Genomic DNA, 25,091 nt, shown 5'->3' with positions numbered 1-25,091 from the left:
GTTGCTGGAGGGGAGGAGAGTGTAGGATGGGGTAGCTGGGTGATAGACTTTAAGAAGGGGATGGGATGTAATGGGCACCGGGTATTATATAAGACTGATGAATCATAGGCTTATACCTCTGAAACCAATAATACATTATATTGATCAATTGAATTTAAGTTAAAAATGTTTAAAAAATAAAAAATGCAATGCTTTTATATTTTAATAAGATTTTTAAAAAGTCAATTAGTTAACATGTAGTAGAGTTTAGTGATTCATCGGTTTCGTATAATACCCAGTGCTCATTACATCAAGTGATAAAAATACCCTGATATCTTAATGCGAACAGTGGGGAAATTGGTAGAATTCTGTTAGTTTTGCAAGTTTTCTGTAAATCTAAAATTAATTCCAAAATTTAAAAAATTATATATAAAGAGACGATTGGGTAAGTTTTAAATTGTATTCATGCATTCATTTATTCACCCAAGATTGATTGCTCATTATGTGTCAGGTCCTAAGTCACGTTAGGGACCAAAAGTCATAGCGCCACTCCTTGTAGAGTTTACAACTTAGTGGTGATTTGGCAGGAATAATATCCCTATTGCTTTTTTAAAAAGCAAAACTCAACTACAAAGCATTATAACTTAAAATCTTGGCTGTGGGCTATACAAGCAGAACACTTGATCTATCATTTTTTAGGTTGTTACCTTGGCAAAGCTAACCTCACCGTGTGTGTTTTCCTCAGTGGTAACATGGGGAAAAAAAAAAATTCCCTCATCGGTGGTTAACAGTGCTTAGCATGCATTAAAGCACCTACTATCGGTTATTACAATTATGATTATAATCATTAAAAAGACACAGTGATTCGTAACACGATACAGGAGAGCGTTAACAGGGACAGGGAGGGTGACATTCAGTCAAGGAATGTATCTGGGTTTGAAAACAAAAATGCTTTTCAGGCAGGGATGGTCACTGCCTGTGTGGGTTTAGGAGGAGCAGCTTCTCCCCGCCCCACGTGCTCTGGCCCCGCCCTAGGCCCCGCCTCCTTCATCAGCCGGCTCCGCGGTCGCCAGTCAGAAGGAGGGGCTTGACGCCCACGCCCAGAGGGAGGGGCTGAAGGCGGAGACTCAGCCCGGCTGGAGTCATGAGAGGTCCGTGCAGCACCAGGCCTTGAAATCTCCCATTCCCCCATAGGGCGGAGCAAACCTGGACTTGGCCGCGCTGTTTTGCATAGCAGTGACCAGCTTTGCATAATCAGGGAAGGCCAGCATTTAAAGGAGACGCTACTGCCACAGACCTAGTAGACTGGCGCAGACCCACTGCGATGATGCTGAAGATGCAGGCTCCTCTTCTGATGGCCTTGGGCCTGCTTCTCGCCGGCCCTGCGGCCCACGCACACGTCCCCGCCCACGCCCCGGTGAACCCGGTGAGCCCCCGTTTCCTCTGGTGGCTGCTTCCAGCTTGCCGGCCCAGTTGGGGTGGGATTATGGGGGTGACTACTCCGGTTTCTAGAATTCCTTCTCTTTTGTAGAGACTCCTAAAGTCACTAACTGTGGGACTGTGAGTGGGTCCTTTTCTCTCTCCGAGGTTCGGTTAGCTCATCTGGGCAGTGAAGGTGGACTGCTCCAGACATTTGGGATGGGTTAATCTCCCTCAGGTCTCTCCTCTCTTGTCCTCTTCTTCCTGAACATTTGAGTGAAATTTGGCAGAACTGCAAGGCTAAGGAACTGCTCCCAGGCCCAGAGCTCAGCCTTGTTTACCTGCCCCCTCCCTTCCACCACCCATAAAAAGAACCTGGCACCCATCCCTTCCCCTCTGTACTGCTCTGTGTCTCAGCTTGTCCTGATGGGTGGGTGGGTTCGAGAGGCTTGTTCTCCCCGTTCTCGAGATCCAACCCTGTGACCCACTGCTTCTAGTTACAGGCCACAAAGAGTCTCCAGCTTCCTCCACTTTTCACTCACTCCATGCTCCAGACCCTTGGAAAAGGGAAGTTCTGTCATTCTGGGATCTGGAGCAGCCTAGTTCCATTGCCTCTTTGCTGCATAGCTGTGGGCAAGACACAGATGGGCATGATGATACCAACCTGCCTTTCTCAGATGGGTATGAGTGAAAGGAAATGCTTTTGTGGATAGAAAGGCTCTAAAATCTTAGGCAAATAAAGTGATACAAGCCAGTAGGCTTGGCCTCATCCTGCCCCAGGGGCAAGGGGTCCCATTTTATTTTTCCTGTTGAATGAAGGCATAAGGACCTGTTGGCCTTATTTGCCCAGAGGATTCCCAGTTTGACCCCAGGTGTAGGCTGAGAATGTTTCTCTTGGTTCCAGGGCTGACCGCTATAAGGCGGAGTCTGGCTGGAGCTCCAACTTGCCCTACATCCCCATTCCCTTATATGTCTTGGCCATGGTTGCCATCCCAGACCAGAGGGCTTTAGATAGATCAGCTGTTTTGGGGAGGCCCTGAGATATCATCGAGTTCACCCACCTCACTCAGGCCCCTATAGGATACGGGCCCGCACACCATTCATTGTGCAGCAAGAGGCACTTTGTTTTCTCTGGGCTCATGGTGATTCAGAGCCCTATGCCTGAGACCATGGGCCAGATAAAGGTAGTGGGGTGATCGTGAGCATTTAAGTATTTGGAAACCTGAGTTTTATTTCCTTTTCTGGCATTAACCAGTGTCGTGTCACTGGACTGTGGCCAGCATTAGACGGGGGCGAGAATGTCTAATCCTGTGCTAGGCATACAGTAGGTGCTTAATAGATTCAGTGACACTGTATAATGACTGTCATTTATTGTGCACATACTCTGTGCAACGTGTTGAGCTGTGTGCTTTTATTCCTAATAAACTTTTGTGGGGGAATGCTTTTTTTTTTTTTAAGGTTTTATTTATTTATCCGTCAGAGAGAGAACAAGAGAGAGAGCACAAGCAGGGGGAGTGACAGGCAGAGGGAGATGCCGGCTCCCGGTTGAGCAAGAAGCCTGATGCTGGGCTCGATCCCAGGACGCTGAGATCATGACCTGAGCTGAAGGCAGATGCTTGACTGACCACACCACCCAGGCATCTCTGGGGGAATGATTTTAGATTTATAGAAAAGTGCAGAGAGAGTGTGGGTTCTCATAAACTCCTCATCCCATTTCCCCTAATGTTAACATCTTCTATTACCATTGTGCATTTGTCTGAACTGACCAACTAACATTGGTTCATCACCATGAACTGGACTCCAGACTTTATTTGGATTTTACCAGTTTTCCCATGAATGTCCTCTTTCTGTTCCAGGATCCAGTCCAGGGCTCCACAGTATATTTCTTATCACATCTTGCCAGGCTACTGTGGTCTGTGACAGCTTCTCAGTCTTGTGTTTTCATGGTTTAACAGTCTTAAGGAGTGATGACCTGTATTTTCTGTACAGATTTCTCTTTTTCTCAGTATCTCTGTGAGAAGATATAATTGTGCCCATTTAACAGATGTGGAAACCAAACCTCAAGAGGGTAACTTACCCATGGTCTTAGCTGAGGGGTGATTGGCACGGAGGTCTGTGATGTCTACCTGTATTTTTGCCTCCAGACCTGTGCCTTTCTCCTCTGCCCTATGTTCCCTCTTCCCACGTATTGGCCTCTCCTGGGAATGGTAAATACAGTGGTCTCCCCCTTACCTGTGGTTTTGCTCTCTGTGGCCTGGATGCGCAGTCTGGGAGCAGATGATCCTCTCTGACATCATCAGAAGTTTAATAGTAGCCTAATATTATATCACAATGTCTGTATCATTCCCCTCCCCTCATCTCATCAGACAGGCACTTTCTCATCTCACATCATCAACAGGAAAAAGCACTGAGTATAGTATAGTAAGATATTTTGAGAAAGAGAGAGACCACATTCACTTAACTTTTGTTATGATTATGATGGTTCTGTTTCATATTAGTTATGGTTGTTAATCTCTTACGGTACCCATTTTATAAATTAAACTTGATCATAAGGATGTATAAAAAACATGCATAGAAAAAAACATAGACTATATAGGGTTATATGGGGTTCAATGTCGTCTGTGTTTTCAGTCATCCACTGGGGATCTTGGGACGTATCCTGCACAGATAAGAGGAACTCCTGTGCTGGGTCTGGCTCGTAGTGAGCATTGCTAATCCTTCCTGCCTCTGTTTCCAGATGAGGCTGGACCCAGCTGCAGAAATCACTGCCACAGAAACCTCTAGTCAGGCACTGAGAAACTGTGTTGTTATGCCTCCCCCAGGACCTGAAGGACAGGGAGCTTGGGGGAAGGGAGGGAATTTTTTTTTCTTTAGCAAGACACTCTGGATACCTGCCCCAGCCTGGAAGGAGTCCTTGCTGTGAAGCAGGTTGCCTTAGAATCTGTGAAAGCAGCCCCAGAAAATGGCTAGTCCTCCTTACCAACACTTCAGCCCAACTCTTAAGTCCAGGCATTCTTTCATTTGACAGCGGCCCCCAAACTGGTCTCCCCGTTCCAATCCATTGGATTGGACAATCCACTTGTCCCTCTCCAATCCATTCTCAACCATAAACCAAAGCGTGGTACTCTCTTGCACAGGGGTTCCATTGCAATATAGTAAGTCCAGGGTCCCAGTTATGACCTACGAGGTCATACATTAAATGACCTTACTATCCCTCTAGCCTCATCCATGTCATTCTTCTGCTACACCTAGCCCTATAGCCTTCCTGTAGTGCCCAGACCAGCTAAAATTCCTACCACAGGGCCTTTGCCCATGTTGTCTCTGTCCGGAGAGAACATTCTTTCTCTCTGTACTTACATGGCTGACTCCTCATCCTGCAGGAGTCCGACTTAAGTATCATTTCTTTACCGCCTTATTTAAGTATTTAAGTAAGCCCTTTGTTACTCTCACCATGACCTCTGTGCCTTTCTTTTCTGGCTCTCAGAAATCATGGTGGGTAGTATTTATTGGCATTAGACTCTAAGCTCCTTGAGGCAGGGCAAGAACATTTCTTTCTTTCTTTCTTTCTTTTTTTTTTTAAAAGATTTATTTATTTATTTATTTGACAGAGAGAGAGAGAGGGAGGGAGGGAGAAATAGTGAGAGAGGGAACACAAGCAGGGGGAATGGGAGAAGGAGAGGCAGGCTCCCCACTGAGCAAGGAGCCTGATGCAGGCGGGGCTCAATCCTAGAACCCTGGGATCAAGACCCAGGCGGAAGGCAGATGCTTAACGACTGAGCCACCCAGGCGCCCCAGGGCAAGAATATTTCTAATTGTTTACCACTATTAATACAGACTTAGCCCAGGGCCCATGATCATTGCTCCTTAAGTATTTGTGGGATGAATACTGAAGGAAATCTTTATTGGTACCTGCCCTGTGTGAGGGGCTGTGGGGCATGCAGGCCTGAATCAGACCCTGTCCTGTTTTTCTTACTCATGTCATGAAATTTCATTCCAAGGGACAGAAACCCATTCCAAGAAGCTCAGATAAAGGGAAGTTTACACCAGGTATCCAAGGAATCTCACGGAAGTAATGGCAGGAAGTGGAGGCTGGGCCACATCCTGGCTTTCATTCTATGAGCCAGCCCAGCTTTGGGCCTGGCACCGTGTTAAGAGCATGAAGCTCCCATGCTTGTGCTCATCCTCACAATTGCCCTAAGAGGAAAGTATAAAGCCTTCACTTCAAAGATGTGGAAATTGAGGTGCCAAAGGGGAACCGGGCTCACGGAATCACGTGATATGGTGGCTGAGCCACGCTTGTTGACTAAAGCTCTGATGTACCCTATATCAACCTCCAGAGTCATGCCTTCCACTGCTACCCCGTACTGCCTGGTTAGACAGGGGTGAGGGTGGGGAGGGGACACCTCCGTTCTCTCCCCCAGAGACCAGCAGAGCCCTTAGTTCTTGCCTCTTCCCAAACTTTGGCTTGGTCATGAGTCACAGGTCTAGGTATTCTGGCCTCATGCCAAAGGTTATCACCCAATAACAGCGCAAAGTCCTGTAAGTGACTTTTGTCTCAACCTCCATGTCCCAGAGGCAGCGAGAATCTGTCAGCCTAGCTTGGGTTAGGTGTTTCCTTTCAGCTCGGTTGGCTGTGTTGACGATGGGGTGAGCTCAGGGGTGTGGGGTGGCTGGGTTTCCTTCTAAGATGGGATGTGCATGGTGGGAGTGCCTGAAGTGTCTCTTAGATGGCCTTCAGGGGGGGTGGGAAAGGGGTGAGTGGGTGGGCAGAGTCTGCCTGATATTGGAAGTGTTAAAGATCATGGACAAGTAAGCAGGGTTCTGTGGGAGTGGGGAGTCAGCAGTCTTGTGTAGCCAAACAAGATGGTGGAATTCTAAGACCTCTGTGGGATATGGAGGAAGAGGAGGAAGTGGCTGAGCAGAGGCCAGGAAGGTGATTCAGATGGGGCAGGGCATGGGCAATGGGATGGGGGGCAGGAAGCACTAGTTAGGACTGGGGAAGCTTGTTCACTAGGGTTCATCAACAAGCACCCCACTGGGGGTCTCTCTGCATATGTCCTTTTACCTTCCTGGGCTGATTGCATACTCCTTGAGGGTGGAGTTTCCCATTGTGTAAAGTTTCCTATTATTCCTGGCCCTGGATTGGGCATGGGGTATGACATGAATAAGGTCCTGGGCATGAGGCTGCAAAGGTGAATCCTCCGGGAGCTTCTCTCTAAGGAGGTACCAGGACTGGCTGGAGGGGGTGGGGGTTCGGGAATGGGAGATCAGAGAAGGTACCTACCAAGGGTAGATGTGGTGTCACCTGTTTTGAAGCTCAAGGTCTGGTATATTGTGCTTTATAGTTTACAGCACACTTTTGGGAGATTATGTTTTTGGAATCTTTTAGTATAGTACTACCCAGGGAATGGGGACCACAGGTGTTATCCTGTGCTTCTAGGTACAGACTTTCAGGTAAAGCTCAGGGTGGGGAGGTACCTCGCCCAGTGTCACACCCTCAGTAGCCTGTTCTGCTGATGCTTCTGACCTGCGAAGGTTCCTTTTGACAATGCTTCTTTTCTTTCTGCCTGATTTTTCCTTAGCCACCCCAGGTAATTAGCTTTTTCTGGGAGAACTGCCATGAAAGGAAGGACCCTGTGCTGCTCAAAAGCATGACTCTGGAACCTGACCCCATTGCCTATCCTGGGAATGTGACTATCAGCGCCGAGCTCCAGGTCCGTGTCCCCCTCAGCAGTCCTCAGAAGGTGAGCCTGGGCATGGGCATGGTTGGGGAGGTGCTGGAGGGAAGGTGCGGGGGGCCATATGGCAGGGACCCTGAAGGATGTATGTTCAGGGACTTGTGGGTAATTGTGCAATCCCGATTTCTCAGAGCAACAAAGGATGCATAGATGCGTAGACTGTCTAACAGCCCCAGTCGGGCAATGTTGTTGTGGTGCTGTTGTTAATTATAAAACAGACACATAACTTCGTAAGTGACATCGAGTCACTTTGGAAATCACAAATTGCCAAAAGGTGGGGAGAAATATATCACCTGAAATCTCACTACCTAGTGATAGGGGTAAACACTTTTAACATTTGGTAGGCGAGGCTTTGGAACTGTCCCCGAATCAATCACATATAAGACACATATTCTTTAAAGACTTTATTGATTTCCAGAGAGGCAGTGAGATTGTAGGTCTGTCCTGGTGCACTTAACGAATCTGTTATCAGACATATAGTTCGTTTCTGTGGTAGTTTTTTGTCTGTTTGGTTTTATTTTTTTGGCTGTTAGAAATACCTTTGCTGAAATTATCCTTGTAATGTATCTTTTTGTCCTTCTCTGATTACCTAGACACAGACTTTTTAGGTCTTTCTGGTGCCTCCAGATTTTTGAATCCATGTATGCTCTCCAACAGATTTGCCTTTTTCCACACATCTGTTGATTCTGAGCATTTTCTAATAACATTTTCCACTATTTTATGTCATCCCTGGGGAGGTTTGATGTCTTTTCATTAATTTTGTTGCCCTTTGTGTTTCCTTTGAGATTGACCAGTTTGATCATGTCTGTTTCCTCTGTTGGGGGTGGCTATTTCCATACTTTTTCAGAACAATAAAGGCTTTTCATTATCTATTTAACACCATACACTGTCATCCTTCTCACTACTTTGAATTGCTGCCTTTCTAGCATATTCTTATATGCCCTTCTGCTTGTCCTGTTGCAGCTCTACTCTGGCCCCAGTTTTATTCTGATTCTTTGAAAGGTTTTTGATTTGGAATCTATCCCTGTAACTACCCTTCAACCTGCCCGAATCACAGCCTCTACCTCGTAGGCTGCTTGTGGACAATTGCTGGATTAATAATGTGGAGAGTACTTTGCATAGGGCCTGGTCCACAAGACCTGCTCAGAAAATGTTAACGCTTGTTAATTGTTCAATTAGTGTCTTTTCCTGCCACCCCGGGACCCAGACAGAAGCCCCAGCTGTGTGTGGACCGCTCTAGGGCCCTGCCTTCCTTGGTACCTCCTTCTAAGTCTTTTCCAGGCGAGATCATTGCTTTTTTTTTTTTTTTTTAGCTGAACTTCAGCTGATAATCTAGCAGGGTCACACAAATGCCATTTCCATGCTCCTGCTGGGTCTGGGGTGCAGAACTCTGGCAGATGCTCTCATGCCATCATTAGGCAAAATGCTGGCATTTCTGTGACACTGTGCATCTGACTTGGAAGGAAAAAACTCACAATCTCCTTCTGCCCCCAGCCTGCTTTTCTTGGCTTCTTCAAAGACCATTAAGATGGACACCACCACCCTCTTTCCTATTCCTTAATTACCTGTCAAATATTTGGGCCATTGCACTTTTTAAAAACCGTGCTCAGGTTCCCTTCACCCTACATTTCTCCTCTGTTATTTTTGGTTTCGTTCTTTTACTTTTCAGGTAATGTGCATATTAGCTATTAAATGTTGTATTGTTCCCTGTTCCTCAACTCTTTCAGGCAGGGAGGTGGACTTAGTGCCTGATATGTTTGGAGGAGAATGCTCCAGAACTTTCTCTTGCTCAGCAGAGACCCCCTTTTGGAAAGAGTGTCAGGACTTCAGCCCCGTATGAGCTTGGGAGGCATCAATGGCTTCCACCTCTTGTTACTGAGGCCTAGAGAGGAGAGTGAGTGTTCCAGACCCACGGCCCATTAGCTAGAGAACCAACACGTCCTCTCTTCCTCTGACCTTGCTGAGGTGGAATTTTTTTTTAATGCGGAGTCTCATCTTGGACCTGGATGGACTTAACCCCAGCGGCAAAGTTGAGAAGCTGGGTGTCCCAAATTCCATGAGCCAGGAGCTCCCTTTTCCTCTCTTGACTTGCTTCATAGGATCCGGAATAATTTATAACTCCCTTTTGTGGGCCCTCTCTCAAGTTCCAGCCTCTGGGACCCTCAAGAATCATAAATTGCTGTTTTATTTGGCATATACCCTTATGTGGGGCTTTTAAACATGGCTTTCAGGCCTGATGGTTTGGCTTTTTTCCCCTCTAAAATCATGTACCTATAGTGCCCCTGCCTGAGGCCTGTGGCCTTTATAACTGCCCCCTTCCCAGGGCATCACATGACTCCCCTTCACTTCCTATCAGTGTGTTTTTATCTAGAGCTTCTGTGTGCCTATCCAGGTGGGAGAGGCCAAGAGAAATCATTTTAATGTGTAAGAGATTTTTACTCTTAGGATGTCACAATGGGTCAGTGTCTTCGAGATCGTGAGATCCAATTATTCCATCGTTAGGATGGAGGAGTGGAGACCTGATGGGGAAGGGACTTGCTTATGGGTCCTGGCAGGTGCAGGGTTCATGTCTTGATTACCTGTCAGTGCCTCTGTCTGTCTGGTTGTCGGGACAGGTTCCATGACAGAAGTTTATTTAGATCGAGCTACCTAACTGCAACAGAAGTCTTGGGCTAGAGAGATTTATGGTACCTTTTTATCCAGCCTTGAGTGCTTTCCTGAGCCATGAGAGCAAGTCGGTTGAGAACAAGGGCTGGGAAATGAGCCATGGTTTGCGGTCCCCAAATGATAGGCATGACTGCTGCCTCAGAAGTGCCTGTTGCCCCCCATTCCATGCACCGCCACTGAGTACCGCTGATGCTGTGCTTGTCCTGGGTGGGGGAGGCATGGCTCCTGGCAGATACAGCCCCACATGGGAGGACACCAGGCAGGACTTGGCCCCCACTGGTCCCCTCATCTGGGCTTTTCTGCTTAGGGCATAACTGACTCAACCATTTTCCTTGGGATATTGGTGAAACAAGGGGAGGGGAGACAGTATTGGCTGAGGGAGAAGGGAGGACAGATATCCTGCAAGAGTTAATGTTTGGCTCTCAGACATTGTGCCAAGTGTTTTATGGGCACTGTCTTACTCGATGGGATCTTGTAAGAGAGGCAGACATATCCTGCTTTTGAGGTAAGGGAATGGAAACTGAGAGAAGTGGCTCCAGGCAAGGGCAAAATACTGGAAAGTGGCAGGAATTGCTTTCTAACCCAGGCCCTGTGGTTCTTCCTTGGCAGAGGGGCTGGAACAGGCTTGGCAGGAGAGCAGAGAGGAGGGTTGGGAGGGGTGGTGTGTGAGTGGGGCGTGGGGGATACTGTGTACATCAGCAGAGCGGGAGGATGTCAGTGAAGGAGACGATCTGAGTTTGTCCTCTTAGCATCCAGAGTATACTGACATCTCCCTTCCTCCTGGGCCTGGATTATGACGTCTAGGGCAGTTGGGAGACTGAGTCCACAGCCTGCAGAGCCAGCCCGAGCCCTCCAGGGTTTGTCTTAAACAGAAAAGTCCTAAATCAAGTGAGCCTGGAGGCTGGGAAATATGAAATTGCTAGGATGTCAGAACTGAAAAGTGTCTTAAAATTGTGGTTTCCTGCCATAACACTCACAAGGGGTCAGATGCTCAAGTGAGCTAACGTCCTCCTGCCTTTTCCTTACTATTTTCCCTTGATATGTTTTGGGGGGTTGAGGACATGGTCAAGAGAGAGAACTCACTCAGTGAATGCCTGGCACACATCCGGCACAGCTGGGACCGTTCGCCTTGAAATCCTGGCCACTTCTAGGTCAGCGGCAACCTCTAGAACGGGAATAGCATCCTGACGGCATGGAGGTGTGAAGCACATCGTAGATCTTCTCGTCCAGCTTCTCTCTGGCTGTTGGGCTCCTCTGGTGGCTTCTCCAGCTGAGTCCAAGGAGCCCACCACTTCCTGGGGAGTCGTTCTGTCTTTTGTAACCTAGCTATGATGGTTAAGAAGGTCTTCCTTTATATCAATCCCATAGTGATCTCCCTATAAATTCCTTTTGTTTCCTTGGGATGCCCGGGTGGCTCAGTTGGTTAAGTGTCTGCCTTCGGCTTCAGGTCATGATCCCAGAGTCCTGGGATTGAGCCCCACATCAGGCTCCCTGCTCCATAGGGAGACTGCTTCTCTCTCTCTCTGTGATCTCTTCTTGCTCTCACTCTCAAGTAAATAAATTTTTAAAAATGTTTAAAAAAAATAAATACTGTGTTTGGTAGCTATATAGAGAAAATTTGATCCAAGGATAGAAAATAGGTTTCTGCTCCAATTGTCTGGCAGTAGCTGAGGTCCTACACAGACAAGGGCTCTGAAGCCAAGATTGGGCAGAGAAGAGAAGTCTAGGAAACGGTGCTAGTTAGTTAGCTAGTTAGCGGTTAGATGGCAAGTGCCTTGCAAATCCATTGCCACCGATGGTAGTGACTACCTAAAGAATTCTAAGACTGAGGTTCATTGAAGGGTGAAAAAAATCACAGCAATGATTAATACCTGCCATGGGCGCTGGAAGAGGTGCCATTGGGATATGTGCCACAATATTGTCACTGCTATATCACAATATCTCCAAGATCCCATCCGATTAAAAATTCTGTGATTAAAATAAAATGCTGACCTTTTGGAGATGTAGAGAGGGTGGGATGTTTGCCTTGGAATTCATACTGTTTCAAACTCTTTCTCACCAGGTGGAATTAATTATAGAGAAGAAAGTGGCCAATTTCTGGATCAAAGTTCCATGTATGAGCCATGTTCGTTGCATCTTTGAAGACATCTGCCAAATATTAGACTTTTTAATCCCCCCTGGACAGCCCTGCCCAGAGCCCCTGCATACCTATGGGCTTCCCTGCCACTGTCCCCTCAAAGCAGTAAGTACTTAGGGAAGGAGAGTATTATTTCTGTGGCTGGAGTAAAAATGTGGGGTTTGGAGAGAGGGGTTCTCGCATTCTCCTCCTGCAGATCTGGATGTTTGTGGGTGAAAATTGGTGTGATCTATCCTGAATTGCTTATGTTTGGGGGGCCTTGGTTTATCCACTTGTGAACTGGGTGACTTGAGCTGCAGTGTGGCCTCCAGTGCCCATGAGCTGTAACCTTCCATGCTGTGTAGTGCTCCAGCCATCTCTAATCTCACGTGGCACTCAGGAGAGTGGGAGGAGAGGCAGTTCATGGCTGCAGTCTTAGAGGAGAGCTCCAGGAGAGTCCCGTCAGTAGGCTCCCGCTGACCTGTGATCCATTGGTTTTCCCGCAGGGCACCTACTCAATGCCCAAGACTCAGTTCACCCTGCCCAACACGGACCTGCCCGGCTTGATCACCTCCGGGTCCTACCGCATCTGGCTCTTCCTCAGCAGCCGTGGGAAACGTCTGGGCTGTTTCAGGATCTTTTCTGCTCTGAAGGGCGAGTAAAGTGGCACCAGCCACAGAAGAATGAAAGGGTATGAGGAAGTTGTCCCTCTTCTTCTGCCTTGCATTTGCCAAGGTCAAATTCTGACTCTCTATCCCCTTTCAAGCCCCTTTCTACAATGATGCCACTTCCCTCACTGAAAGTCCTTCTGTGCCACCTGCGTTCTAGGCTTGGGCAGGCAGCTTTGACCTGGGGAGGAGCTTGGCAGCTCTTGATAGCCCATGACCTGCCAGGCCGGCCGTTTCATCTTCCTTCTCACACCTATGATTTTCTCTCTAAGAGCTTAACTCATTTTCTAAATAATTAAGCAATAGGACTAATATATTTTGTGACCCCAAGTTCAGACTGACCCAGTCTTGGTTTCCTGAAGTATCTTCATGATTTTCTTAAAAAAATTTTTTTTTTGGTCACTGACTTGAAAGCAGAACGAGAGTATGAACGGTCTTTGTTTTACTCCAGCCCGCTTATAAGGAAGGGACTGAAGTAGTTCAGCTTAGCCTATTCCTCCATTAACTGCTATGATTAATTCAGTATTCTTTTCTAGATTAGGAACAGCGGGGCATAGCGTGTCCTGGGGAGGTAGGGCACGTGGTGGAGGGCTTCAATGGGAGAGGTATTTAAGAATGCTGCATGTATTTAAGAGAGTTTACAAACTCAGCTCCCTGCTGGGCCAAGCACGAGACCTAAATGAGTGAGGATAACCACGAGGACCATATTGCTTCCAGGCACGTCTTTTAACCCCCTTTATGTACAGCTCATATCCACTGTTATAAGGCAGCTGGTGTCCAGTCTCGAGCTTGGGACTATTATCAGGGCTGATGGGGCCTGAGTTGAGTTAGAGAGGGTGCACTCAGCCCTTAGGGGCAGCTGGTGCTGCATGAGAATATCGTGGGCCCAGTACTACCAAATAGTCTCCATTTTTTTTTCCCCCTTGGAGAAGCCAGAAATCCAGACTTTTATATGAAATCTTAGAGTTTTTACATATTGGCAACTAGTTATTTTTTAAAACACTGAGCAGGCCAAGAGGGCCAAACAGACTTGCCAGTGGGGAAGTCTGACCCAGTGTGGCCAGTTTGCGACCTCTGATGTAAGAATACACATTGTCCTTTCGATCTGGAGACAACTCCTTCAGTGCTGTTTTTCCCTCCCTAGGGTCAAATCCATAGTCTCTGACACATGGAGCAGGCTCTTCCAGGGCTTGGGGATGGGGAGGCAGCCTCTCAGGACGGGAGCTGCAAGAATCACAAGGCCGCCTGCCCCAGCCTAAGAGTGCTGTCAGGGTGAATGGGGAAAACCCTGAAGATTTGGAACACACCAGCAGCTGCTCTGTGGAGCAAGGATCCCATGAACAGGGGTGGATCCCATGAGGGGATCCCATGAAGAGGCCATCATCCCATCCTTCACGCAGCCTACTGACCTATGGATCGACTCCAGCTTCTGGGTTAATTTGAAGCCTGGAATGGCAATAAAGCTTTTTAACTTGCTGAGAACTCCTCCTTTGTCTTGGCTGCATATTTGTCCATCTTGGGATTTTAGGAGCTTGTCAGTGGTGGGCTGTTCCTGGTGGAAGGGTTTGTTGTGATGGCACAGAAGAGCTGAGGTGGTTCCAGGGACCATCTCTTCTGTTTTTGTCTTGTGAGTTGCTTGTTATCCCTGTTTTATTCAGCCTCATCACCGTCCAATGTCCTTGGTTTACATTTTGACTTTCCTATTGCTCTGTGACCATGCCAGCCTTTCACCTTTTGATTTTTTGTCCTCATTCTCACAGTTGTTTTCAGTTCATATTTGAATGAATGGAATCTCATTATCTTGGTATATCTTCCCATGTCATGACAGGCTCTTGGGTCCAATGTTTCCCTGGGTCTCAGTGGGGAAGGGGTGAGAAATGTCAAATCAGAGGCAAAATAGACTTTTTAAGGAATGATACTGAGCCAACTGGAAAGCCATTTGGAAAAAGTTGAAAATAGATTTGTACGTCACACCATATGCAGAATAAACTCCAAATGGATCCAGGGTCTAAATGTCAGAAAATGAAACCATACAAATACTAAAAGAAAACATAGGTGAAAAATCCAGAGGTGGTAAAATATTGAAACAATTGACCACCTTAAAAAAAAAATAGTCACTTCTTAAGAAATACCATAAAGTCAAAAGACTGGAGGAAAACATTTACAGCACATATAATAAACAAACCATTAATATTTCTACTGTATAAAGAATGAAACATTCAAGGGACTAAAAACCTGATAGAAAAATTGAGAAAAGACATGAGTAGACAACTCTCTTTTCTTTCTCTCACACATACTCACACTAATGTAAAAATGGCTCTTAAACCTGAAAAATGTACAAACTTACCCAAGATTAGAGAAATATCAATTGAAACACTAGAGAGGATGTCACCTCTCAGACTGGTAAACAATAGAAGTACAACCACATGACTAGGCAAGGCTGTAGGGAGACAGGCATCCCTACACAGCTGGTGGGAATGCAAAATGGTACAATTCTTGACAGGAATTTGTCACTACCTAACCAAACTTCAAAAACACTTACTTTTTGACCCAACATTTTACCACTGGGGATATCCTCTAAAGATAAACCTCCAACAATAAAAAATATGCCCACATGCGATTATTCACTGCAGCATTGTGATTGCAAAGACTGGGAATGTAAGTGTCTATCAGAAAGTGACTGAATGAACCACAGTATATGTGCACACTGAGTACTTTAGCTATAAAAAAGAATGAGGAAGAGGCTCAGAGAACCATCCCTTCCAAATCAGTAAAAATAAGTCAACATCCTGGCATCTAATAGTAAAACTTATAAATCTCAGAGACAAAGAGAAAATCCTGAAAACAGCTTGGGACAAGAGGTCTATAACCTACAATGGTAGAAACATTAGATTGGCAGTAGACCTATCCACAGAGACCTGACAGGCCAGAAAGGACTGGCATGATATATTCAGAAAAATATACAACCAGAATACTTCATCCAGCTAGGATGTCACTGAAAATAGAAGGAGGATTAAAAAACTTCCAGGGCAAACAGAAACTAAAAGAATTTGCAATCACCAAACCAGCCCTACAAAAAATATTGGAAGGAGTCCTCTAAGCAAAGAGAGAGCCCAAAGGTAGCATAGACCAGAAAGGAACAGAAACAATATTAACAATCACCTTACAGGCAATACAATGGCACTAAATTCTTATCTTTCAATAGTTAGCCTGAATGTAAATGGGGCTAAATGCCCCAATCAAAAGACACAGGGTATTATATTGGATAAAAAAGCAAGACCCATCGATAAGCTATATGCGTGAGACTCATTTTAGACCCAAAGACACCTCCAGATTTAAAGCGGCGGGGTGGTGGTGGAAACCATTTACCATGCTAATGGACATCAAAAGAAGGCAGGGGTGGCAATCCCCATATCAGACAAATTAGATTTTAAACCAAAGACAGTAATAAGAGATGAGGAAGGACACTATATCATACTTAAACTGACTATCCAACAAGAAGTTCTAACAACTGTAAATATTTATGCCCATAAAATGGGAGCACCCAAATATATAAGCCAATTAATAACAAAATTAAAGAAACACATCAAAAATAACACAATAGGGGTGCCTGGGTGGCTCAGTGGGTTAAGCCGCTGCCTTCGGCTCGGGTCATGATCTCAGGGTCCTGGGATCAAGTCCCGCATCGGGCTCTCTGCTTGGAGGGGAGCCTGCTTCCCTCTCTCTCTCTCTGCCTGCCTCTCCATCTACTTGTGATTTCTCTCTGTCAAATAAATAAATAAATAAAATCTTAAAAAAAAAACACAATAATAGTAGGGGACTTTAACACCCCCCTCACTGAAATGGACAGATAATCTAAGCAAAATCCAACAAGGAAATAAGGGTTTTGAATGACGCACTGGCCCAGATGGATGTCACAGATATATTCAGAATATTCAGTCCCCAAGCAACAGAATACACATTCTTGTCTGTGGACATGGAACAGTCTCCAGAGTAGATCACATCCTGGGTCACAAATCAGGTCTCAACTGGTACCAAAAGATTAGGATGACTCCCTGCATATTTTTGGACCACAATGTTTTGAAACTGGAAATCAATCACAAGAAGAAATTTCGAAAGAAGTCAAATACATGGAGGCTAAAGAGCATCCTACTAAACAACGAATGAGTCAAACAGGAATTTAGGAAGAATTTTAAAAATCTATGGAAACAAATGAAATGAATACACAACCGTTCAAAACCTTGGGATGCAGCAAAGGCAGTCCTAAGAGGGAAGTATATACCAATAAAACAAACCTTTCTCAAGAAACAGGAAAAGTCTCACATACACAACCTAACCTTTATACCTAAAGCAACTGGAGAAAGAACAGCAAATAAAGACTAAACTCAGCAGGAGAAGAGAAATCATAAAGATTAGAGCAGAAATCAATGAAATACAAACCAAAAGAACAGTAGAACAGATCAACAAAACTAGGAGCTGGTTCTTTGAGAGAATTAATAAGACTGATAAACCCCTGGCCAGAGTTATAAAAAAGAAAAGAGAAAAGACCCAAATAAATAAAATCATGAATGAAAGATGAGAGAACACAACCTACCCTGAAAAAATACAAACGATTATAAGAACATATTATGAGCAACTATATGCCAACAAATTAGGCAATCTGGAAGAAATGGAATTGATTCCTAGAGATGTATAAACTACCAAAGCTGAAACAGGAAGAAAGAGAAAACCTAAACAGACCCATAACCAGTCAGGAAACTGAGGCAGTCATCAAAAAATCTCCCAACAAACAAGAGCCCAGGGCCGATGGCTTCCCAGGGAAATGTTACCAAATGTTGAAAGAAGAATTAATACCTATTCTTCTGAAGCTGTTTCAAAAAAATAGAAATGGAAGGAAAACTTCCAAACTCTATGAGGCCAGCATTACCTTGATCCCAAAACCAAAGACCCCATCGAAAAGGAGAATTACAGACCAATTTCCCTGATGAACATGGATGCAAATAGTCTCACAAAGATACTAGCCAATAGGATCCAACAGTACAGTATAAGGATTATTCCCCATGACCAAGTGGGATTTATTCCTGGGTTGCCATGTTGGGTCAGCACCTGCAAATCAATCAATGTGATACACTACATTAATGAAAGAAAGGTCAGGAACCATATGATCCTAAAAAAAAGGTCGGGGGAGAACCATATGATCCTCTCAACATATGCAGAAAAAGCATTTGACAAAGTACAGCATACTTTCTTGATTAAAACTTGTCACAGTGTAGGATGGAGGGTACATAATATCATTAAAGCCATCTTTGAAAAACCCACAGTGAATATCATTCTCAATGGAGAAAAACTGAGAGCTTTTCCCCCAAGATCAGGAACACGGCAGGGATGTCCACTGTTATCACTCAAGTCAACATATTACTAGAAGTCCTAGCCTCAGCAGTCAGACAACAAAAAGAAATAAAAGGCATCTGAATCAGCAAACTCTCACTCTTTGCAGATGATATGACACCTTGGGTGGCAAACCCAAAGGACTCCACTCCAAAACTGCTAAAACTCATATAGGAATTCAGTAAAGTGTCAGGATATAAAATCAATGCACAGAAATCAGTTGTATTTCTGTACACCAACAATGAGACAGAAGAAGGAGAAATTAAGGAGTCAATCCCATTTACAATTGCACCCAAAACCATAAGATACATAGAGATAAACCTAACCAAAGAGGCAAAGGATCTGTACTCAGAAAATTATAGAATACTCATGAAAGAAACTGAGGAAGACACAAAGAAATGGAAAAAAGTTCCACACTCATGGATTGGAAGAACAAATATTGTGAAAATGTCTATGCTACCTAGAGCGATCTACACATTCAATGCAGTCCCTATCAAAATACCATCAACTTTTTTCACAGAAATGATACAAGTAATCTTAAAATTTGTATGGAACCAGAAAAGACCCCCTGAATAGCTACAGGATTGTTCAAAAAGAAAACCAAAGTTGGTGGCATCACGTTTCTGGACTTCAAGATCTATTACAAAGCTGTCATCATCAAGACAGTATGGTACCAGCCCCAAACCAGGCACATAAATCAATGGAACAGAATGGAGAGCCCAGAAATGGACCCTCAATTCTATGGTCAAATAATCTTCAACAAAGCAGAAAAGAATATCCAATGGGGGGGGGGAAAGAAACCAGTCTCTTTAACAAATGGTGTTGGGGGTGCCTGGGTGGCTCTGTTGGTTAAGCAACTGCCTTTAGCTCAGGTCATGGTCCTGTAGTCCCAGGATCGAGTCCTGCATTGGACTCCCAGCTCCATGGGGAGTTTGCATCTCCCTCTGACCTTCTCCCTTCTCATGCTCTCTCTCATATAAATAAAATCTCTAAAACAAACAAACAAATGGTGTTGGGAAAATTGAACAGCCACATGCAGTAGAATGAAACTGGACCATTTCCTTTCACCATATATAAAAAATAGACTCAAAAGGGATAAAAGACCTAAATGTGAGACAGGAATCCATCAGACTCCTAGAGGAGAACAGAGGCAGCAACCTCTCTGACCTCAGCCACAGCAACTTCTTCCTGGACACCTTGCCAAAGGCACGGGAAGCAACAAGGGTGAAATGAACTATTGGGACTTCAAGATAATAAGCTTTTTCACAGCAAAGGAAATAGTCAACAAAACCAGAAGAAAACCAACAGAATGGGAGAAGATATTTGCAAATGACCAACAGAATGGGAGAAGATATTTGCAAATGACATATCGGTAAAGGGCTACTATCTGAAATCTGTAAAGAACCTAACAAACTCAACACCCGAGGAACAAATAATCCAATCAAGAAATGGGTAGAAGACATGAATAGACATTTCGGCTGAGAAGACATCCAGATGGCCGAAAGACACATGAAAAAGTGCTCCACATCACTCAGCATCAGGGAAATCCAAATCCAAACCATGATGAGATAGCACCTCACACCAGTCAGAATGGCTAAAATGAACAAATCAGGAAATGACAGATGTTGGTGAGGATGTGGAGAAAGGGGAACCCTCCTATACTGTTGGTAGGAATGTAAACTGGTCTATCTACTCTGGAAAACAGTATGGAGATTCCTCAAAAAGTTGAAAATAGAGCTACCCTATGACTCAGCAATTGCATTACTGGGTATTTTCTCCAAAGATAGAAATGTAGTAATTCAAAGGGGCATGTCCACCTCAATGTTTATAGCAGCAATGTCCAAAATAGCCAAACTATTGAAAGAACCCAGATGTCCAACGACAGATGAATAGATGAAGAGGGTGTGGTGTGTAGGTATATATATGTATGTATATGTGTGTGTGTGTGTGCATGTGCATGCGTGTGTACAATGGAATATTAGGCAGCCATCAAAAATGAAATCTTGCCATTTGAAACTACATGGATGGAACTAGAGGGTATTTTCCTAAGTGAAACAAGTCAATCAGAGAAAGACAATTATCATATGATCTCACTGATGTGAGGAATTTGATAAACAAGAGGGTCATAGGTAAAGGGAGGGAAAAATGAAAGAAGATGAAACCAGAGAGGGAGACAAACCATAAGACTCTCAATCTCAGGAGACAGAGGGTTGGGGGTGGAAACAGGTGGGAGGGTTAGGATGTCTGGGTGATGGACACCGGGGATGGTATGTGTTGTGGTGAGCACCGTGTATTGTGTGAGACTGAAACAATTAATACATTATATATTAATTAAAAAAGAATGAGGAAGATCTTTGAACTGATATATTGTTATTTTCAGGTTATAGTGTTAGGTGCAAAGGCAAAGAGAGAAGTGTAATGTGCTACTTTTCACCTAAGAAATAAGGGGTGGGTATAAATAAATACACATGCATTTGCTAATTTGTAAAGAGGAGCCAGGAATGATGAGAGTAGTTATTTACAGAGGGTAGGTAAGAGTATTGGGGGAAGAGGGCGAAATGATAACAAGGCATAGAGGACAAAGGGGGTGGGATACTTCTATGTAACTGTGACTCTTAGATGTATAATAATGTTTCTCATACCCAGAACAGGATTAAAATCATCGCGGAGATGAGGGGAATTCAGTATGGAATACAAACAATAACAACCATATCGTATTTCACATGAAGAATGCAACCATATTGACGAAGGTGAGTAAGAAAGATAAGTAACTGAAGTTACAGTGTTTTGATGGGATACTATCAAGCTAAAGACCAATGGATCTGCACACAAATATTGGAGTCAAATTAATTTGTTTTTCACAGGAATAAGGGTTAGAAATTTTGAAAATAAGCATATGTTAGGATTGAAAAACGAAACATGGTGTGGATAATGAGAGCGTGGGGGCATACTTAAAGGACATGGAAACCAATTTGAAGGAGCTCTCAATGGCCAAATCTAGGACATTTTGAGCAATAAAATAAATAATGACAGTAATGTATTCTAATCCACTAAATACAGAAAAATCCATGAGTCCATACATGTTAGAATCCCAGTGAAATATAGAAGGAATATTGGGAAGAGGAAAAAAAATCACCATTAGGCAAATAACATTGTAATAACAAGGAACACCTATGAACACTAAAATTATTGGGTCAAAGTATGATCAAAAGCAGGATTTTATGGGGCACGTGGGTGCGTCAGGTTAAGCCATGGACCCTTGATTTCAGCTCAGGTCATGATCTCAGGGTCATTGAGATCTAGCCCCCCATTGGGCTTCACACTCAGTGGGGAGACTGCTTGAGATTGTGTCCCTCACCATCTCTCTCCACTCTCCCCATCCCAGCTCGTGTGCTCACCCTCTCTCTCTCTCTAAAACAAAACAAAATGGGATTTTCATGGTTTCAAGGTTCTTACAAGATACCAACTGCAAAGGGGAGAATCTTCACTTTATGGTGAGAAAACTGTCAGGCGCCCCCTTAACCAAATGTAAATCACTAAGTTAACATCACTAATAATAAGACATTGACCTTGGGCACCTCCCAATATGAGGCACTGATAAAACACAATGCGACTTGTGTGGTATTGTAAGAAATGGGTTAACCTCAGTGAGGAGAAAAGAGACAAACCCAAATTGAGAGACACTACCAAATAAACGCCCAGTGTTCTTCAAAAGTGTGGGGCCATGAACAATAAGGAAAGACTGAAGAACGGTCAAAGATCAGAGAGAATAAACTGTGGGCTCTTGAATTCAATGCTGGATTAGAAAAAGGCTCAGAAACAGGATTTCACCAATGTCAATTACTTGGTTTTGATCACTATATTAGGGTTCTGTAAGATGTTAACATTAGTGAAAGCTAGGCGGAAGGTGTATTGGGAACTCTGTATTATTTTTGCCACCTTTAAGTTTTTTCAAAATAGAAAGTTGTAAAAATATATTGCTGAAGGTTCCATTTTGAGGTACAAAGAGGGTATGAGCTAGCTCTCATGCCACTTCAGCCCAGCAAGGGAGACAAATGTATGCAAGTAAATACCACAACTGTGGTGTGTTACAAGACAGAAGTGTCTGGGGACTACAGACTCTGGGTTGGTGCATGAAATCAGAGAGGGTTTTCTTGAGGACGTGGCAGCTGACATCTGAGAAATGAGGAGGAATGGATCAGGGAATGAGAGGAATAGTGTATGGGGAAGTTCTGCAGCAAGCGGGTACATGGTGTGTTTAGGGAACCGGACAAGGGCTCTTAGGACTGGAAAGAAAAGGTGCTGCTGGTGCAGGAAGAAGCAGGAGAGGTGGGGAGGGGCCAGCTCACCCAGGGCCTTGCAAGTGGGTCCCAGTTTTTGCCAAAGCAGCCCAGACAACAGAGAGTTTATCCTCCGTTGTTGCGACTAGACTGATCAGTTTGGGTCCTATCGGTGATCTTCAGAGTGCTGATTGCAATCAGAGTGTACATTGTACCCGTCACACAGTGCCTGAGTTTTCTTGTGTGGTAGCTTACCTCCGTGACCTATAAGCCCAGCTTCTTAAGTTAAAGTCCTCCTGAAGATCTTCCCTTTCAAGAGTCATATCACTTCAATTTCACTTTCACGTGGTATTGGCATACCAGGCAGAAGTTCTGCCCCCTCACCCATTTTTTTTTTTTTTTTTTTAATCTTTGAACTCAGGGACTTGCTTGAGGCTCTCCTGTGTAGGTTTGAGTCAGCCTGGACACTGTTTGCCAAGAGCAAATCTTGTGCGTCCTTAGGAATTTGCCTTTCAGTTTCATTGCCGGGGCACTGTGACTTGTAAACGGTTGCACTTGGGTCACTTGGAACCAACTCTGGATGCCTCTATTTCACGTGGGTGACTTCTGCTGCCCACCACGCCACCCACCCAGGCAGAGCCTGTGTTGCTTTAGCAATATCGACTTGAGTTCTGTAGCAATCCCAGTTCTCTTATTGCTCCTTCTTTCAGGGGGCTTGCTGAAGATCCGAAGTCCAGCTCTGTCATTTTAAGACTGATCACATTTGTCCAGCAGAGAACTACAATGGGAAACATTTCTGAAGGTCCTGGTCGGGGGTGGGGGCAAGAATGAAGTGGGGAGAATTCAGCCTGCATTGTTGCAGTTGGAATGGCCAGTTTGGGTCCTATCAGTGATCTAAAGATCTGAATGTAGGTTGCAATCAGATAGCATGTGTTGCGCCAGTCACATGATGCGGGACGTTCATTGTCTGGTGGCTTACCTCCCTAATCTGTTTTGCATTGTTTTACTTTGCATGCAAACTCTAGTGCCAAGGTTGGCTATCCACTATCTGTAGACTATTCAGTGCTATGAGACGCAGAGATTCTTACATTCCTTTTCCCAGAGGTTCTTTTGCAACCCAGGGTCTATTAGCGTCATGGACTTTGTGATTGTGCCTGAAATTGCACATAGATCTTAGCATGTGCACATATATGTGAATTTTATGAAGGAGGATCTATGACTTCCATTAGAATCTCAACAGGGTCTATAACCATCTCCTACCCCAAGGTCATAAACCACACTGTCAACCTGAATTTTTATTGCCCTGTATTCTAAAGGAAGTCTTCCCTATATTCCCCAAAGCCTTTCTCCATACTTGTTGCCTGAGTCTCAAAAGAGCAAAGATTTTGTTATTGGCTTATAGCTTTCTTATCTAGTGATAGGATGCTTCTCTCTACCCCACCTCTTTCATAGCTACTTCTCATCTCTTCTAAGAGGTTGTTGTTTGACATTTGACTATTCGTAATGGATGATGACTGAAGATGGGAACTCTCCTAACTCCACTGGGATTCCTGGTGTTCCATAGCATCAATCATGTTATAGAAGGGAAGGTTGAAAGTGATATTACTCGAGCCCCTGGGTGGCTCAGTTGGTTAAGTGATTGCCTTTGGCTAGGGTTGTGATTTCGTAATCTCAGGGTCTTGGGATCAAGTCTTGCATCAGGCTCCTCCTGCTCTGTGGGATGCCTGCTTCTCCCTTTCCCTCTGTTCCTTCCCCTGCCTGTGTTCTTTCTCTCTCAGTCTCTGCCAAATCAATAAATAAAATCTTAAAAAAAAAGAGAAGTGACACAATTGGAAAACACAATTGGATTTTGTATACTGACCTTGTGTCCTGAAGCTTTGTAAACCAATTAGTAGTAGCTTTTTTGTAGATTCCATTGGGTTTTCTACATTGGTATCATGCCATCTTCATTTTTAGTATATGTGCTGCTGAAGTGAGTATAGCATGCCATCTTCATAAAGATGGTTCCTTCTTCCTTTCTGATCTGGATGCCATTTCTTTCTTTCTCTTGCCTAATTTCATTGTCTAGATATCTGACACAATATCAAATAGAAGCTGTGAGAGTAGATATCTCTGATTTGCTTCTGATCTTTTTATTTTATTTTATTTTACTTTTTTTCAGTGTTCAAAGATTCACTGTTTATGCATCACACCCAATGCTCCATGAAATACATGCCCTCCTTAATACCCACCACCAGGCTCACCCAACTCCCCAGTATGCCTCCCCTCAAAAACCCTCAGTTTTTTTCTCAGCATCCACAGTCTCTCATGATTCGTCTTCCCCTCCGATTTCCCCCAACTCACATCTCCCCTCCAGCTCCCAAAGTCCTCCATGTTATTCCTTATGCTCCACAAGTAAGTGAAACCATATGATGATTGACTCTCTCTGCTTGACTTATTTCACTCAGCATAATCTCCTCCAGTCCTGCCCAAGTTGATACAAAAGTTGGGTATTCATCCTTTCTGATGGAGGCATCATACTCCATTGTATATATGGACCACATCTTCTTTATCCACTAGTGTGTTGAAGGGCTTCTGATGTTTCTTGCAGGGAAAGCATTCCTTTTTTTTCCATCAAGTATGACATTAGCTGTAGGTTTTCATAGATGCTTTTTACTGGTTGTGAAAATTCCCTTCCATTCCTAGTTGTTGGGAGTTTTATATTAGGAATGGATGTTAGATTTGCCAAATGCTTTTCTGTGTCTATTGAGATGATCATTTCCTTTTTTTAGTTTGTTAGTAATGGTGAATTACACTGATTTCAAATATTAAACCAATCCTGTATTGCTAGGATAAA

The 25,091-nt window shown here is 44.3% G+C and overlaps 1 protein-coding gene across 1 annotated transcript; it reads left to right on the top strand.

Moving 5' to 3' along the window:
- Positions 1–1,071: 1,071 nt before the first annotated feature.
- On the top strand, positions 1,072–14,069 carry GM2A (GM2 ganglioside activator). The gene is made up of 5 exons (XM_044231117.1): positions 1,072–1,405; positions 6,981–7,142; positions 11,866–12,045; positions 12,426–12,610; positions 13,732–14,069. The coding sequence occupies exons 1-4, from the start codon at positions 1,304–1,306 to the stop codon at positions 12,579–12,581; spliced, it is 600 nt and encodes a 199-aa protein (XP_044087052.1). The 5' UTR covers positions 1,072–1,303; the 3' UTR covers positions 12,582–12,610; positions 13,732–14,069.
- Positions 14,070–25,091: the final 11,022 nt, after the last annotated feature.

The sequence above is a fragment of the Neovison vison genome, chromosome 1 (genome assembly GCF_020171115.1).
Source record: "Neovison vison isolate M4711 chromosome 1, ASM_NN_V1, whole genome shotgun sequence".
Lineage (NCBI taxonomy): Eukaryota > Metazoa > Chordata > Mammalia > Carnivora > Mustelidae > Neogale > Neogale vison.
This window is presented reverse-complemented; position numbering and strand designations above follow the sequence as displayed.